This window comes from Hippoglossus hippoglossus, chromosome 7 (genome assembly GCF_009819705.1).
Source record: "Hippoglossus hippoglossus isolate fHipHip1 chromosome 7, fHipHip1.pri, whole genome shotgun sequence".
NCBI classification, from domain to species: Eukaryota; Metazoa; Chordata; class Actinopteri; order Pleuronectiformes; family Pleuronectidae; genus Hippoglossus; species Hippoglossus hippoglossus.
Genome location: NC_047157.1, coordinates 17,014,447 through 17,029,500, shown reverse-complemented (window position 1 = coordinate 17,029,500; position 15,054 = coordinate 17,014,447). Strand labels below are relative to the sequence as shown.

The 15,054-nt window shown below is 43.1% G+C and overlaps 1 protein-coding gene across 1 annotated transcript in view; it reads right to left on the bottom strand.

Annotated features, from left to right (window-relative positions):
- bgnb (biglycan b) overlaps positions 1–13,168 on the bottom strand; it is a 15,203-nt gene extending 2,035 nt beyond the window's left edge. Inside the window, exons 1-6 of the mRNA XM_034590386.1 lie at positions 12,928–13,168; positions 5,497–5,761; positions 2,582–2,694; positions 1,717–1,930; positions 1,462–1,572; positions 892–985 (exon numbers count right to left, since the gene is read on the bottom strand). Of these exons, the coding sequence (XP_034446277.1) occupies positions 892–985; positions 1,462–1,572; positions 1,717–1,930; positions 2,582–2,694; positions 5,497–5,746 (782 nt within the window). The 5' untranslated portion in view covers positions 5,747–5,761; positions 12,928–13,168. The remainder of the gene's footprint in view (positions 1–891; positions 986–1,461; positions 1,573–1,716; positions 1,931–2,581; positions 2,695–5,496; positions 5,762–12,927) is intronic.
- Positions 13,169–15,054: the final 1,886 nt, after the last annotated feature.

The following is a 15,054-nucleotide window of genomic DNA, read 5'->3' as shown; positions in this document are numbered from 1 at the left end:
TGTTTAATAAAAGTTTGTTGCACTGCATATTCTTCCTGTCTCACACTGAAATATATGGAGACTAAATAGCATCTGCATACATGACTCAAAGAAGTCCTATGTTTTACACACAACAAAACTAAATAACTGCTATCAGTTTCTAAACAAATAAATAATACTATAATATTATTGTAAAACCATACATATTTTCAGCGTACTATACTTAAGTAAAATGTGTTGCATCTCTAATTCGTAAACAACCCAGATCTGTTTCACAACTGTCTCCAGGGACGGGGGTCAGTTGCAGCATCTGATGTTTTCCATTCAAATAAATATTGTGAATGCTCTGTAATCATCAGACAGATGTAAGTTAATATATCTGTCTTGTTTTTAAGTAGCTGTGGAAAATGCAATTTCCCACTCAACCCTTTAGAATGAAATGAATTCTGGCTGGATTCTGTTTAGCTGCTTCAGTTTCTCCATCCTGATATTGTGCCAGTATCACCTTCCCCCTGCCGTACTGGGACACTTGAACGGAACAGACTCACCATTGTCTGTGCGTCTCTCACAAAGGTCAAAATGTCTGCTGTGAAATAAAGGTCTATAGAGAGTGGAGGTATCATCTTCAGATTCCTGTTCTTCATTCTACATTAGAAGCTTTTGTAGAGGCTGCTATTATAACTCGAGAGGGAAAAACACACACACACAAGTACACACAGTAAACTCTCAGTGTTATTCTGCTACTATAGTGTGTCAATGTAGGTCATTGTATTACCCTAAGGGCCACTGCTGACCTGTAATGTGCGTTTCCTTTTAACTACAGGATGATTCTTTACAGATATGCAGGCGAAGCCCTCAGGGTGAAAGAAATATAGGTTATGGTTAGAGATGAAGCTGAAGTGTGGCTGGTACCTGTACAGGTTTTTGTAGCGGCTCAGGTCCTCCAGTTCTATAGCCTGGATCTGGTTGTGGTCAAGATGAAGCTCATTGAGACTCTCTGGCAGATCTGAAAGACAGACACCACATCTGTAAGACTCCACATCAGGGCGAGATCTAGAATTGATGCCTCTCTACATTATATGTTGTTATATAAAGCAGTCAAACAAGAAATTGTAGTTTTATGGAGGGTTTGGTTTTGGACTATCTCTTGGTCAGGGGCAGTGATTTCCTGGAGTTTTGTTGTTACAGTACAGTCGCCAGACAACCAGCTGCTGACCCTATTATGGAGATTGAATAAATAACATTCTCTATAAACTGATAATGAAGTAGTTTTGGTGGTTCAGGTGGAAAGATTTGTATTAATCTGTAGACAGAGCCTGAATAACTGTTCTCCTGTGATATAATAACGAACTGCTTCATTATTACTGTAAGAGATTAATCTTCTCATTAAAGTCTTGTCAAGTGTCAAAGAAAACCTAAACAGGTGTGATCCCCTGTTGTAGAAAATGTTAGCATTTTAGCCACAGCGAGGAGTAGTTATACCTTTTGGCACCCCGGTCAGTTTGGCCTCTGAAATACGCAGATAATTGAGTTTCAGTCCCTTGAAGGCTCCAGGCTCGAAACCGCTGTTCTGGAGAGGGTTTGCTCCCATCTCTGCAAAATAAAGAGGAATGTTTGTGGGACATGAAAAAGTACAGTCCTCTCTAATCTTCATAGACAAATGCCAACCAGCGCTATAAAGTGGAAGCATGGCACAGAATGTAGCCATGGTTTGGTAAAGCCATCAGCGTTTCCGACCTATGCAGTTCATGTTGACCAGCCCTGTGAAGGCTCCAGCTTCCACCTTCTTGATGCGGTTCTCGTGGATCCTTATCTCGACCAGAGAGGCGGGCAAGTTCTTGGGGACGGTGGTCAGCAGGTTTTTGGAGAAGTACAGCTTCTGCATGTGCTTCAGAGGGACAAATGTCCTGGGGTGGACTTTGGAAATAAGGTTATTCCTCAGAGACAGACCCTGAAAAGAGAAATGGAGAGTCCAAATTCAATACCTGATCTTTGTGAAAAGATCAGTAGCATCCTAACAGTCAGAAAACTAGAAAGAAAAATCATGCACAAAATGCACAAGCACTTTCTCTTGCATCATCTGTCTCAATGTGTTTGAGGGAATTAAAACAGATCCAGCAGCAGTTAATTTACAGTCCATCAACTAGAGGACTGTCTCTCCACCTGAGCATGGCTGAAAGCTGGAGACAGATGTAGTCTGAGGTAAACAGAGCTTAATAGAGATGTTATTGTATAATGTCATGTCGGGAGTTTCCTCGACTGCCAGGCTTAATATTGCTCTTGGTCAGCACTGTTGAATGTGGGTCAGAAGTGAGCGGAGCTTTTCTGCTGAGAGAGCTCGAACACTCCCATTTGGCCTCGGCCTCAGACTTTAATACAATTAAAGCTCTCAGAGCAAAAGGTGGTGGAGGGATGGAGAAAAAACAAGAAAGGATATGAACCTCTAAATCCCTGAGGAAGCTGAAGGTCGTAATCATATTTCACACTGCTGAAGCCAATACAAGCTGAGCTGAATCAGTTGCACATCCTCGGGAGGTGCTGAGCCGACGCTGAGAGCGACATTTTGAATGTGTGTGTGTGTGTGTGTGTGTCTGTCTCTTACATATAAGTGAGTGAGGCCTTTGAAGTCATTCTCCGTGAGCTCGGTGATGCGGTTGTTCTGCAGGTCCAGGAACTTGGTGTCCCAAGGAATATTCTTGGGCACCTCGGTCAGACCTGCAGACCAATAAAAACAAAGAGGAGAATCAAATGCTCCATTAAATGCTTCCATGGGCAACTATAAACCAACATCAGACTCGCAGGATATCTTAGTCAGACGTAGACTTTGGAAAATAAATAGTCACCGTGTGTTTGAAAACCTCCATCAGGCCCAGAAATTAAACCGGTGACTCTCCCACACCATCGCAAATGAGCAGTTTGGGGTTTGTAGCCTATTATTTTAATGAGAGGCGGACGTACACACAACCATGGAGGTCACACACACACAGACGGCAAAGTAAGACATTACTAACATTACTGGTCTGTCGCTGACAAAGACATTCGCACACACACACACACTCACACGCACAGAATTCCCCTCGCACCAGATGGGGACTCCAGATGTTTTCTGTCTGGTTCCCATTTGACAGATGTCACAAAAGATGTGATTAAATAATCACACATCAAATAAAAGTGAGACAGGGGGCAATCCAGACACATGCTAACACATACAAATACAAGCTGTGTGTGTGTTAATGTGTGAGTGGTGAGGCTGCAAGAGCATAAGTGTCCTAATTTGGGTGTCCTAGTGAAATTCGTGGGGACAAGTGAAAAGTGACAAGTGCACGAGCATCAATGCCAAACGATGTCATGGTCAGGGCTACTTAAATTTAAACAGGCTAAGACTGGGTTGCAACAGATGGACCAGAGCTGGGAAATACACCTGCGTTCTTCCATTCAGGGATCTCTGGAAAAATGACTCAGCACACGCACAAACACAGCAACCAGTGATCATTAACAGGACCACATCGCAGAGGCCACGTGGACAAGTGTGTCAGATGTGGTCGGTGGCACAGACAAGCCAGGGTGGGCAAATCGTCCAACAGGGCCGACCTCATCTGGACGGCGGCCTGTGATGCAACCAGGTCCAGCAGAGAGAGAGAGCGCCAGCTGTCCCACTGGGATCCAGTCTGCCACCAACCACATCTGACCCACATGACTCTACCCAGAGCTGTCCATAGCTGGAGTTATGTTTAGATATATGGCTTTGGCTGCACTGTGCCACACCCTCCACGTCACCACACCGGATCAAAACCCGCAGCAGCTCCCTTTGACGTTCGGCTCAAGCCGTGCCCACGCCGTGCTGAGAGATAGATCTGGTGCAGTGGCTGGAGAAGGTTTTGGGGTTTCGATGTTGCCTTATCCAAGAAATAAAATAAAATTGATTAGCTGTTGGTGAAAGATCAAGTGTCAACCCTGTAAACCAGACTCTGCGTCTATGATTTACTTGTTCCTTGAAGTTATTTCAGCTGCTGAGAGAGGATTATGACTCAGAAGGTGCAAAATGTTGATTTGTGTGGCTGGAAATATGAACCTTCCAGGCAACACCTGCAGCGTTCGACATGCTACCTGCCTGCAGCAAAACCTTTGAATTTGAATCCCTTCCATCAAACCCCATAAACAAACCTGAAAAAAAAAGAATTAAGTGCATCCCTCAACTTTATGCAAACCCTCAAACCAAAGAGCTTTCAGCCATATCTGCCGCAGATCTCAAAGCTTTTACCACAAACTGCCAAAACTAGCACCCTCCTAAACCCCAGCACCCCTCAACACAAATACCCGACATCATGCTGGGATGCACGCTGAGAGGAGACAGACGCCATTGTCAAAATACAGCTGTTCCAAATAAGCACTTGACATCTCGGAAATTATACGCTTCCACATTTACCAGCTGCAGAAGGACCAGGGACAGTAAATATATAGAGCTCGTATGATGATTCGACAAAACCATTATGTCTAAACACAGACTTATGAGTTACAATGTGAGGAATCTTTATATCAATAACTAAGACTGGTTCAAGTTTCCTTGGCTCTGTAAGAATAGACATACGAGAATCCTGCACTTATAATATATATATATAGTCATGACTTTTTATATGGAAACACAACTAAAATTAAGTCCCAGACAGACTGTAAACGCATCACGAAAATTATATTTTGAATATATGTTATGTTTTATTGATTTCTTAGGTACGAGCAGAGTAGTTTTTAATCATAATGGTAAATATGGGTGATTCCTCATATCATCTGATGACAAAACAACTTTATATTTATCATGTATTTCGTTTTAACCGTATTCTCTTTCTCCAAATCCATTTAGACAAACTCAGTCTTCCTTCCACCCTCCTCTGCTGTTTTGGGTTTCCATTAAACATCCTGTCCGTGTCCCAAAAACAACATGAACCAGCTCCTTAGAGACAGCAAGGATATTATAAACTTTTCATCTCCTCCCATCAAAGTGTCCCTTATTTTCGGATGCTGAGTCTTTTTTTCTGCCTTTCTTTAACTCCCTCCTTCTCACTCTTGATCTCTTTTCCGCCTTATTTTCTCCTCCTCTTCACCGGTTCTCCCTTTCTCTCCCACCCAGTATCTACACACAACGTCTGGAACACAAAATCCCTCAAAGAGATGCTTTCCCTTGTGAAAATACACCAGCATTGTCCCCAGGGAGAAATTCCTCCCTTAGATAATACCCCAAAGAGGACCAGAGGGCGGGGGTTATTCTCTGGAGCTGTGAAAGTCATACAAAGTCATGTTCACTCACCCACTGTCATTCAACTCATTTGTCTTCCTTGCTGAACTTTCTGTCACACTCACACGCTGAGAAATGATGACAAAGCATAACAAACATGCATCTTTGCTGTTTCTGTCGCACACACACACACACACACACACACACACACACACACACACACACACACACACACACACACACACACACACACACACACACACACACACACACACACACTCACTGACCGAGGTCAGAGCACTGGACGACCCGGAGGTGACATTGGCAGCCGAAGGGGCACATGTTTATGTCCGGGGGGAGGACCTCCTCCACAGCTGAACCTTCTTCCTCATCCCTCATCATCGCCATCAGCCCGCCACTGTCCATACTGTCCATTGCAAAATCCCAGAAGCCTTTCTGCTCGAAGGGCAAGGCCGAGGAGGCGGGGAGCAGCCGGGCCACGCATAGCAACAGCAGGAGGGAGCAATGTGGCAACATGTTTGACTTACACACCTGAGAAAACAGAAGGAGAAGGGAGAGCAGCATTAGTTTTACTGAACATCCACGTAATATTTTTTAAATGAGAGAAAAAACAAGTTTAATTGTGTGAGTGATGTTGTGTTTTGCTAATGGCATATACCCAAATAGCTAAGTGTCCAAAATCACTAAAAGCTGAGAGAGACACAACAACCCTGGGGCAGGTTGTATTATATCATCATAGAAATACTAGTCGTGATTTTCAGGACAAATAATCACGTTGCCATGGGTCGTCTCTTTCGTGCACGCACTGGATTTGTTTGTGTGTGTGTGTGTGTGTGTGTGCATGTGTGTGTGTGTGTGTGTGTGTGTGTGTGTGTGTGTGTGTGTGTGTGTGTGTGTGTGTGTGTGTGTGTGTGTGTGTGTGTGTCTGTTCAGTTCAACTGGCAACATTAACATTAACACAGCAACATTCTCCTGACAGGTTCATCCAACCACAGGCCACAGATAGCAGTCGGTGCTAAATGGACATTGAAATATTATGAAACGGTCTGCTTATCCTTAATTACAAAGCGCCAGTGTTTACACCACACCTAACAGCCTTGCCGAACAGGAGCTGCAGTCTGGTGAGGAGAGGAGCTCTCACTTCCTTCATGGCAGACTTGCCTGGAATCGACTCTGGGAACGAAAGTCACTTAAAACCACACCAACGAAATGTCCCTGTCTGCTTCCTGTGCAGCGCGTCCATTCCCAGGAGCGCGAGTCTCTTCTCACTGACCAATCGGGTGGTGTCGAAGACATCACCTCAGTGCTGGAAAAGTTTATTCCTGCCACCCAACAGCCAAACAAAGGCACCATTCATTTAGAGGAGTGTGCAAGTGTGTATGCATGTCATGAAACCAAAATTCCATTATGTCATAGCCCTACACACACTCACTGCTAATTGAGGTCACCAGACATGTAAGCATGTGTCTGTCTGTGTTGGTTTGATTGCTTTATCCTGCCTGCACTGGCCTAACTAACACCACAGTGTAGCCACTCGACCTCAAACTCCAATAGAAATACTCATTATTACCAGGCTGATAGATCCCTACAGCAGGAAACTGTGACCCTTGACCTGAAGCTAATCCTATAAAATAAAACCCAGTCCTGTACTGGACCCTGGGGTAACATAAAAATCACATAATCTGTAACTTTGGTGTTTTAATTCCTTCTCGTATCTCAAATTTGGTAATACTACAGAGGGGTCAGAAGTCCTGATGTCATTGGGTCGTGTAGTTTAGTGTTCTGATCGGATTTTCGTCTAAAGCAAGAGGAAAGCAGATTTCGGCTTTCAGCGTCATCAGAACCAAGAGATTAATGGACATAAACTAAAGAGTGAAGTTCAGAGAGAGACTGACAACAAGAGAACAAGAAAAGAAAAGGAAGAAGGCCATTTTATCTTTTTGTGTGTTGTTGCTAAATCGTCTTAATCCTCTTCTTCAACCACATGTGACACCGTTCAAACATTTGCTTGATCTTTGCCCCGGCTATTTCACTTAACGTCCCGGGATATTTCTCTTAGCACTGGGTGTTCACAAGACTTTGAGTGGCCCTACAAAGGAGACCGCAATAATAAAAGCTCACGAGTGGCTTCAGGGGCTTTTTCAGTGTTGGAGGAAATTCTTCTCATTCCAGGTTTCATCAGAAAAAAGTTCTCAAAACCGATACTGATCCTTTAAATTACAAACATAAAGCTGCAATAAAAACACTTCAAATCCAAGAATGTGGTCATAGTGATACATCACATCACAGCGTGTGGGTGATGGATTAACAACACATGCTTATCAATTCAGCTTCAGCACTTTCTGTCCACATTCTTGAACTCGCACATAAACACGTTTCAGCCTATAAACCCTGAATTAAATATAGGACATCCAGCGCATGAGAACATTCATCTATTTTCGTTCTCTGGGCATTGCACTTGACAGTTACTTATGCAATCCCCTCCTGCTGTGAATCATTTTCACTCTATGAAAAGAAATGAAAAATATTATTTAGGGGCATTAAAACATGTAAAACAAAGACCTTGTGCACATTGTGGACCTGGACTGGAAGCATGAATAACTGGCCCCTGCAGTCTGCTCCCTGCAATAAAAATAGCTGCCAAATTATACCATTTTGCAGAAAATAAAAAAACCACTGGCCTTGGCTAGGCCAGAAGAATGCAGCCTAAACAGACACAGCCAGGGCAACACAAAGTCAGCATCACACAATGACAAAACACACAAAAGCACACAAAGTCACACAAAAGAGCTGGAGCATTCGCAGAGGACACCGCCAGACGTATTTAAACACCTACAATTTCTGCATCTTGTGCCGTGCAGCATTATGGGAGGTACAACAAGTATATATTGTAAATCTAACAGTGTGACACCCATGCTTTAATCTGCGGGGGCGTTTTTCACTGGTCAAACCAATGATTTGTCTGCCATTTGTAGAGATGCGGGAGCGGATGGAGATGTGCACATAAAACAAAAAGGGAGACAGCAAAAACAAAAAAAGACTATCATCATCCTGGATTGACGTGTAACTCGACTGTAAACACAACATGACAATAAGACTAAACTACATCCCACAATCAGGCTGCCTCGCCGGCTGTAATAACCATTTTATCTGGTGTGTATGAATTCCTTTCCACTTCCTCAACTGTGAGCCATCAAACATCCGTTCTGAGACGAAAACAGACCAAAGGCCAAGACTGGTGTGCGTGTGCGTGTGTGTGTGAGAGCGAGAGAGAGAGAGAGAGAGAGAGAGAGAGAGAGAGAGAGAGAGAGAGAGAGAGAGAGAGAGAGAGAGAGAGAGAGAGAGAGGGAGGGAAAGACAGACAGACAGACAGACAGACAGACAGACAGACAGACAGACAGACAATTGTGCCGGTGGCGAAAGATTAAGCTGCTTAAGATACAGGACAGTGTCAACAACTGCATCCCAGGTACAAAGAAGCAGGACTGTCTGCGGTGATATGGCTGCTGCTATATAACTACAGGTATGTTGATATCCCCATAAACAAACATGCCTTTTTTGGTCCGGCCTGTTTTTCAGGGCTTAAGTTATAGAAGAGTCTGGTGTTACTTCTCAGCATCGGTGTCTGACCTCACTAAAGCTCCTGAATGGGAACAAATCCCTGCAACCAGGCTGGAACAACTCATGTGAAGAGTCTGTCTTGAGGAGGGGAGGCTGTTATAGCAGCACAGTAATGTCATGGTATTGAAATTACATGGTCACGTATCACAGTTGGGTGTAACTTTCACGTGTCCACATACTTTTGGTCATATGTTTTTTTTATGGAAATGGAGCAATTTCTTTTCTATACAGCAATGATCTGGAAGGGAATTCCCCTATTTGAGTCAAAGGTGTGTAGGAGTGTGCACCATGCACACACACACACACACACACACACTCACACACACACACACACACACACACACACACACACACACAGGTTTGTGCAGATATCCTTGTTACAACTTTGCAATGACTTCCATTCATTGTGGACAGCCTAATGAAAAACCTTATCCCTAAACTTAACCATAACCAATTCATACTTAACCTTAATTTAACCACAATTCACATGTTACCACCATCACCAGGAACTCAGAATTGATGTTTGCCTTATTAGGACCTGGCTTTGGTCCCCATGAGGTCAACTGGTCCTGACTAAGTTATGCTGGGAAAGGTCCTAAAAAGGTAACAAAAATAAGAACACACACACACACAAGACATTACATTGACTTACATTCACATCCTGGAGTCTAACTCTAACCTCAACCTTTACTACCCTTAAAAGATATCTTCACCTAAAAATTTTACAATTTACGTTATGGGCGCTGGCTTTTTGCCCCTGTGACTATGTGATCAGCCTCAGGTCCTCACAACATGAGAAATACCAATCACACACACCTACACACACCTACACAAACATATAATATGACTGTCTGAGCGTCTAAATGTGGTGGAAGCTGTCTAAACAGGCAGCAGAAGGCAGACGCTTCTGCCAGAATAAAAAATTCCAGTGGTTTTACTGTTGGATTTGAAAGGTGAAAATGGGATTAAGAGACAAAGAGAGAGCATCAGAGAGGATACGAGAGAGGATTTAGAAATGTACGTATGGATGTATGGATATTGGTGGATTATAAAAAGCAGCAGTGGTGGTGAGAGCCCAATCTGGCAAACGACCCGCCCTGTACGAGGAGATCGTTTGTTTGAGTTTCCCACACTGGGCGTCTGAGATTAGCTTTACATTTCCTATACGCTCTATCCATCAAGTGCCGGTTATACTTGTCAGCTCTCACTTCCACCGCAATTACTCTGATGAGACTTGAGTACCCACGAGGCGACCTTTGCCCCTGTCAAGCTAAACAAACATGTATATAAGCTATATGTTCTCGGTCTTTCTCCCATGACCACAAATACGTCCCACCAAGTCACGCATTTTGTTTTTTTCTTCTGACTCCGGGCTGAACTTTTTACGACTGTGAAATCATCAAGATTGAATCTGCACACAACCCCATATTATGACTGCTCAGAGCTGCTCTTCCTGTCTGCGTCTCTGAATGTTGAACGCCATGAACTCTCAATGCCGGAGGTGCCAAAACCCCTCACGGTATTGATCAAGGCATCAAACGCTGGCCCTTTCTGTCTACGTATTCAAGTTTGCATCAGCTCCCGAGGGGTTTACTGGAAGTTAAGGTGGAGCAGAGAACGCACCAAAAATGGCAGCCGGAGCCACAGCTCTGGTTTATTGGCAGCCGCCACGTCAACAGTCAGTGTCGATTACAATCGTGCTGTGGCTCAAAACTGAGTTGCTGACTGAGCACATAATGTTTGACAGCATTGTCTTGGGGAGAATAAATCTAATTATGGCTGCAGTCGCTTTGTGGGACATTCATTTGTTTTCAGTTGGAGAGTTTAGTGTTTTTTCTCTCCAACCCAACGTGTTATTTCTGTAGCAGGATCCAGGCTTCAATAAACTCTGACCCCGAAAAAAACAAACAAAAATGTAAAACTCACACAAATGTTTACTTGTGGGAATGGGAGCTGGTCTAGACACACACACACACACAAACACACACACACACACACAAATGTGAACACTTCTATGTGTTTTAGCTTGAAAATCTGAAAATCTGACGTTCAACTCCAGAATGAGCTGGTCATTTTCTAACCTCCTTTATTTCCTAACGCCTGGTCTCCTTCACTCCACACATGAGAACACATGCACACACACACACTCATACACACAGAAAACCCAAATCCATGTACTCCTCAGACACACAGGCTGTTAGTGCTAGGCGTGTCCGGCAGCAGCGTTCGGGTGGAGTTAACTTCCCCGGCGGCTGTAATTTGGTGACTGCTATCCCTAAAAAAAGGAACTGTTTGGCAGCTTCTCTGTTGCCGCTGAGCTTGGATGTGGTGTCGAGCAGCTCAACGCTGCAGAGACGAAGACCGACCAGAGAAGGGCAGAGAGCAGAGCAGAGCAAACTGACACGTCAAAATAAAATAAAAAGTGCAAAATCAGTCAACAGCAGGGGCACAGCTGACCTGAGCATCGATGCCTGCGGGCAGATGAGCCTCATGCAAAGTATGTGAAGAATTCCAAAGTTTGTGCCAGTTCTAAGTGGGCTATGAATAGAGACTATAAACAATGGGCAGCTGTTTGAAGAAGCCGAAAAAGGAAAAATCAGCAAATTCTGCTCTAAGAATACGGCAATAGAGCAATTACTTACTAAAGTAAATTACAAAATTTAAAACGTAAGGGAAAAGTCAACCAAAGACGTAGGATCAAACCAGCACTGATCAGTGGGGGTACACAGAGCGGAAGGAAGGGGAACTGCAAGCTTGAAGTGAGACAGAGAAAGAGAGAATGGAAATAAATGTTGGGTAAGATATGTGGATGGATGTTGAGACAGACGGGTGGATGATGGACAGACAGGCAGCGAGGAGCAGGTGTAAGGTGGTCAACCCACCCCGCTGGCTAATGGGCAGTCAGGCTGGAAGGTCAGGAAACAGACAGATTGAAACCACCATTTTGACTGTCTGACCACGGACTCCACAGTCAGACTGACACTGTTTGCTCTGTCTCTGCACGGTAATAATAACCTTTATTTATTGAGCACTTCTCCAAACCCACGTTACAAAGTGCTCCACATGACGACTTCAAAACAAGCAGGTCATAAAAATCAAAAAGCAAACACATCTAATAAACAAGTTAAACACACTGTTATAACAGGCTAATTAAACATGAGGGAAGTCAGCAGCACAAGACTTAAAGGGGCGTCCAGAAGGGGAAAGTATTTCTATACTGTTTGTATCATATTATGGGACAAATAAAAAGGCGATGAGAAAAAATTATACTAATCTTCCTCTCAGATAAAGTTTCCCAGGCCACAGTTCACTCAACACATTTCAATATGCAGCCTGTGTGTACACAGAGGCCGACTTTGAGGGCAGAGCAGACCTGCTGTGTACCAGAATGGCTTGATTGGCACGTTTCACTATAATTATTCTGCCTAAATCATGAGGGATGCAGAGAAGGACATAAAACGGCTCCTCTATAAATGCCATGCGTCACATCTATCGAGGCTGCTGGGAGAAGAAAGGGTCGCACTGAAAGCAAATGCAAAAGTTTGATTTGATTGTTATTTCATCCTCCAATACACAATTCCCCCCTGGGATCAATAAAGTATTTCTGATTCTGAATGGAGACTTTGGAGAGGGGCTGCGCCATCTAGTGTCAGACTGCAGTACTGAAAAATCTGCATCACATGGACCTGATGGAGCAGGTTGAGTCTGTGAGCCAGATTATATGGATGAGGTTTGATATTATACAGGAGGGAAATTCATGATAAAAAATGTGTACTTTGGTACAAACTATATGTAAATAACATCACAATTTAAACGGAAACACAAAATTTGACAACATATATCTAAGCAAAGTACAAGAAAATGTGGATATAGCCTATATACAAAATTAAAGCAAATCTAAAAAAATGGTTTGTGGAAACCTTTGTGTTGAATTAGTTTTATTTCACTACAACATTCCAGCAAAACTAGAGTTCACTAACTTTACCACATATATTTTCCACATTGGCCTAAAATTACCTTTAAGAGGAAGATTTTTATAAAGAAGATTTAAATAAATCGTGTATATTATCCCCTACCTTTTGGATTAAAAAAAGGATAAATTAATTCCAAAGTGGTTGAAGAGTGTTTTCTCCCTCAAATTATCCTGGAGATTAAAAAAAGAAGAAATGTTGTCCTATCTTTTCATCACATTTAGGGATGACTGCAGTATTTCCCCTGTGCTCCTCTGACGTCCAGTCGCCACCGTGTGCCACAGAGAAGCGCGTCAGGCAGCTGTGTGTGCGCTTCAGCCCAACCCAAGGAAATGACTGAGAGCCGGGGGGGTCGAGCCCATAAAGTTAACAAGCCTGCCTCCTCTCTCCCCCTTTTTTTTTCGGGTAGAGAGGAAAGAGGAGGAGGTGAGGTGGGAAGAGGAGGGAGCAGCCTGAGTACATCTGTGCTGTTATAGTCCCTAGACTGGTTGTTTTATAATTTAGATATTAACAGTTTTCTGGTGATAATTCCACAAAGACACCATGCACACGTCATAGGAAACTCCACAATATAATAGGAGTGACAAAGTAATGTAACATATTACATTATCTAAAGAAAATATCAAATTAAATCCTCGAAAATTCTGCCTCAAAATGTAATATAGCTCTATTGTGACAGTGTGAAAGGAGAGGACATTGTGGTGCACAAGCACAATATTTGTGGCAAGGCTCGATTTCATTATATTATGGGTCTACTTGTTACAGTATATTCATACAATCATTGTAAATATAACCTTTTTCCCCATCACAGTGTTGTTTCCCAGATAATAGAGATCATGCACTTTATTTGATCTTTATGTCTGAGGTCTGTAATTTGCACATTTAACTGCTCTCAATGGCAATTTAGATAAAGACACCATAAAGACATGGTATCATCTGAAACAGTTCAAGCCGACTCCACTGCAGTGGAATACAGTGGCATCGTGAGGGGAAACCAATGTGGCTCCGATAGTGAAATCAGTTTCTATTCCAATTAGAACATGTTTTCTAAAAGATATTTTGCCAGAGAAGTTATGGAGGTGAAAAATATATAGAAACGTTTTTTTATAAAATGTTAATGACGTATATTTCTTATATATATATTCAATTTTCTATCACTGTTGGTCTGTATATAAACAACTCTCGGCTCAAACTTATAGGTAGATGTGATTTGTTTGTATTAAATATAGTTTTTTCTTTCATCTTGTCCAATGTGAATGATATTTGCTGAGTCCTATTTATCTTTTTTTTCCTTCAACCACTCTTTACTTGCATAACTTCACATTTGTCTCTGATTAGTAGACTACTGGGAGAGTGCACGGTGATATTATCAAGCTCCACCAAAAAATCATGAGGCAAATGTATTTCAAGGACTGTGATTATAAAACGTATGATTTTGTGTCTTCGCCTAGTTCTCTATTAAATTTTGTTTTGGCTTAGATCGAGTGTTCCTCCTCACCGACTCTCTGATTTCCTTCTCCGTGTTGCCAGCACACAGAGCAAGGCAATAAGTTTGGCGAGCCACAAGCATCTGGGAACTTTTCTGATCCAATGCAGCCTCACAAACAGTCGTCTATTATCCCTGAGCTTTGCAGGAGCAGGACTGTGGTGTGTATAAATCCTCAAAATTGTTCCCCATCAGGTGGATGATGAGACTGACAGTCTGTTTAGTAACATGCATTTCTCTTTGGGAGCAGTGTGCACAGTGGTGGAAGAGGCACGCAGACCAGAGCAGTGCCCTGGGGTGTTGGCCGGGACACGATTTTGATAAAGGCTTTTGCAGATAACATTCCTCCTTTCTAAGCTTCCCCTCTTCCTCCCATGTTGTAGTTTCAGCCTTCCTCTCTGTTTCTCACCCTTTCATTCTCTCTCTCTCTCTCTCTCTCTCTCTCTCTCTCTCTCTCTCTCTCTCTCCCCATCTTACACTCTCTCTGTCGCCCTCTCTGTCGCCCTCTCTGTCGTTCTCTCGCTCCCTCGCTGTGGTTCAGTTGATTATGGAGTTGGTCTGGAGCTCGAGGGCTTGGCATCCAAATTAAACTTTTTGGTCCTAAGAGTGTTTTCAAATTAAGTGTCTCCAGAGATTAGCACACCCACTTGTTAGCTCTTGCGTAGGTGTTGCCTTGTGTGCGTGTGCCTTTGTGCGCAGGAGAAAACCAAGAATAATACTGACCAAACTGTTTTTTGGAGGAGGTT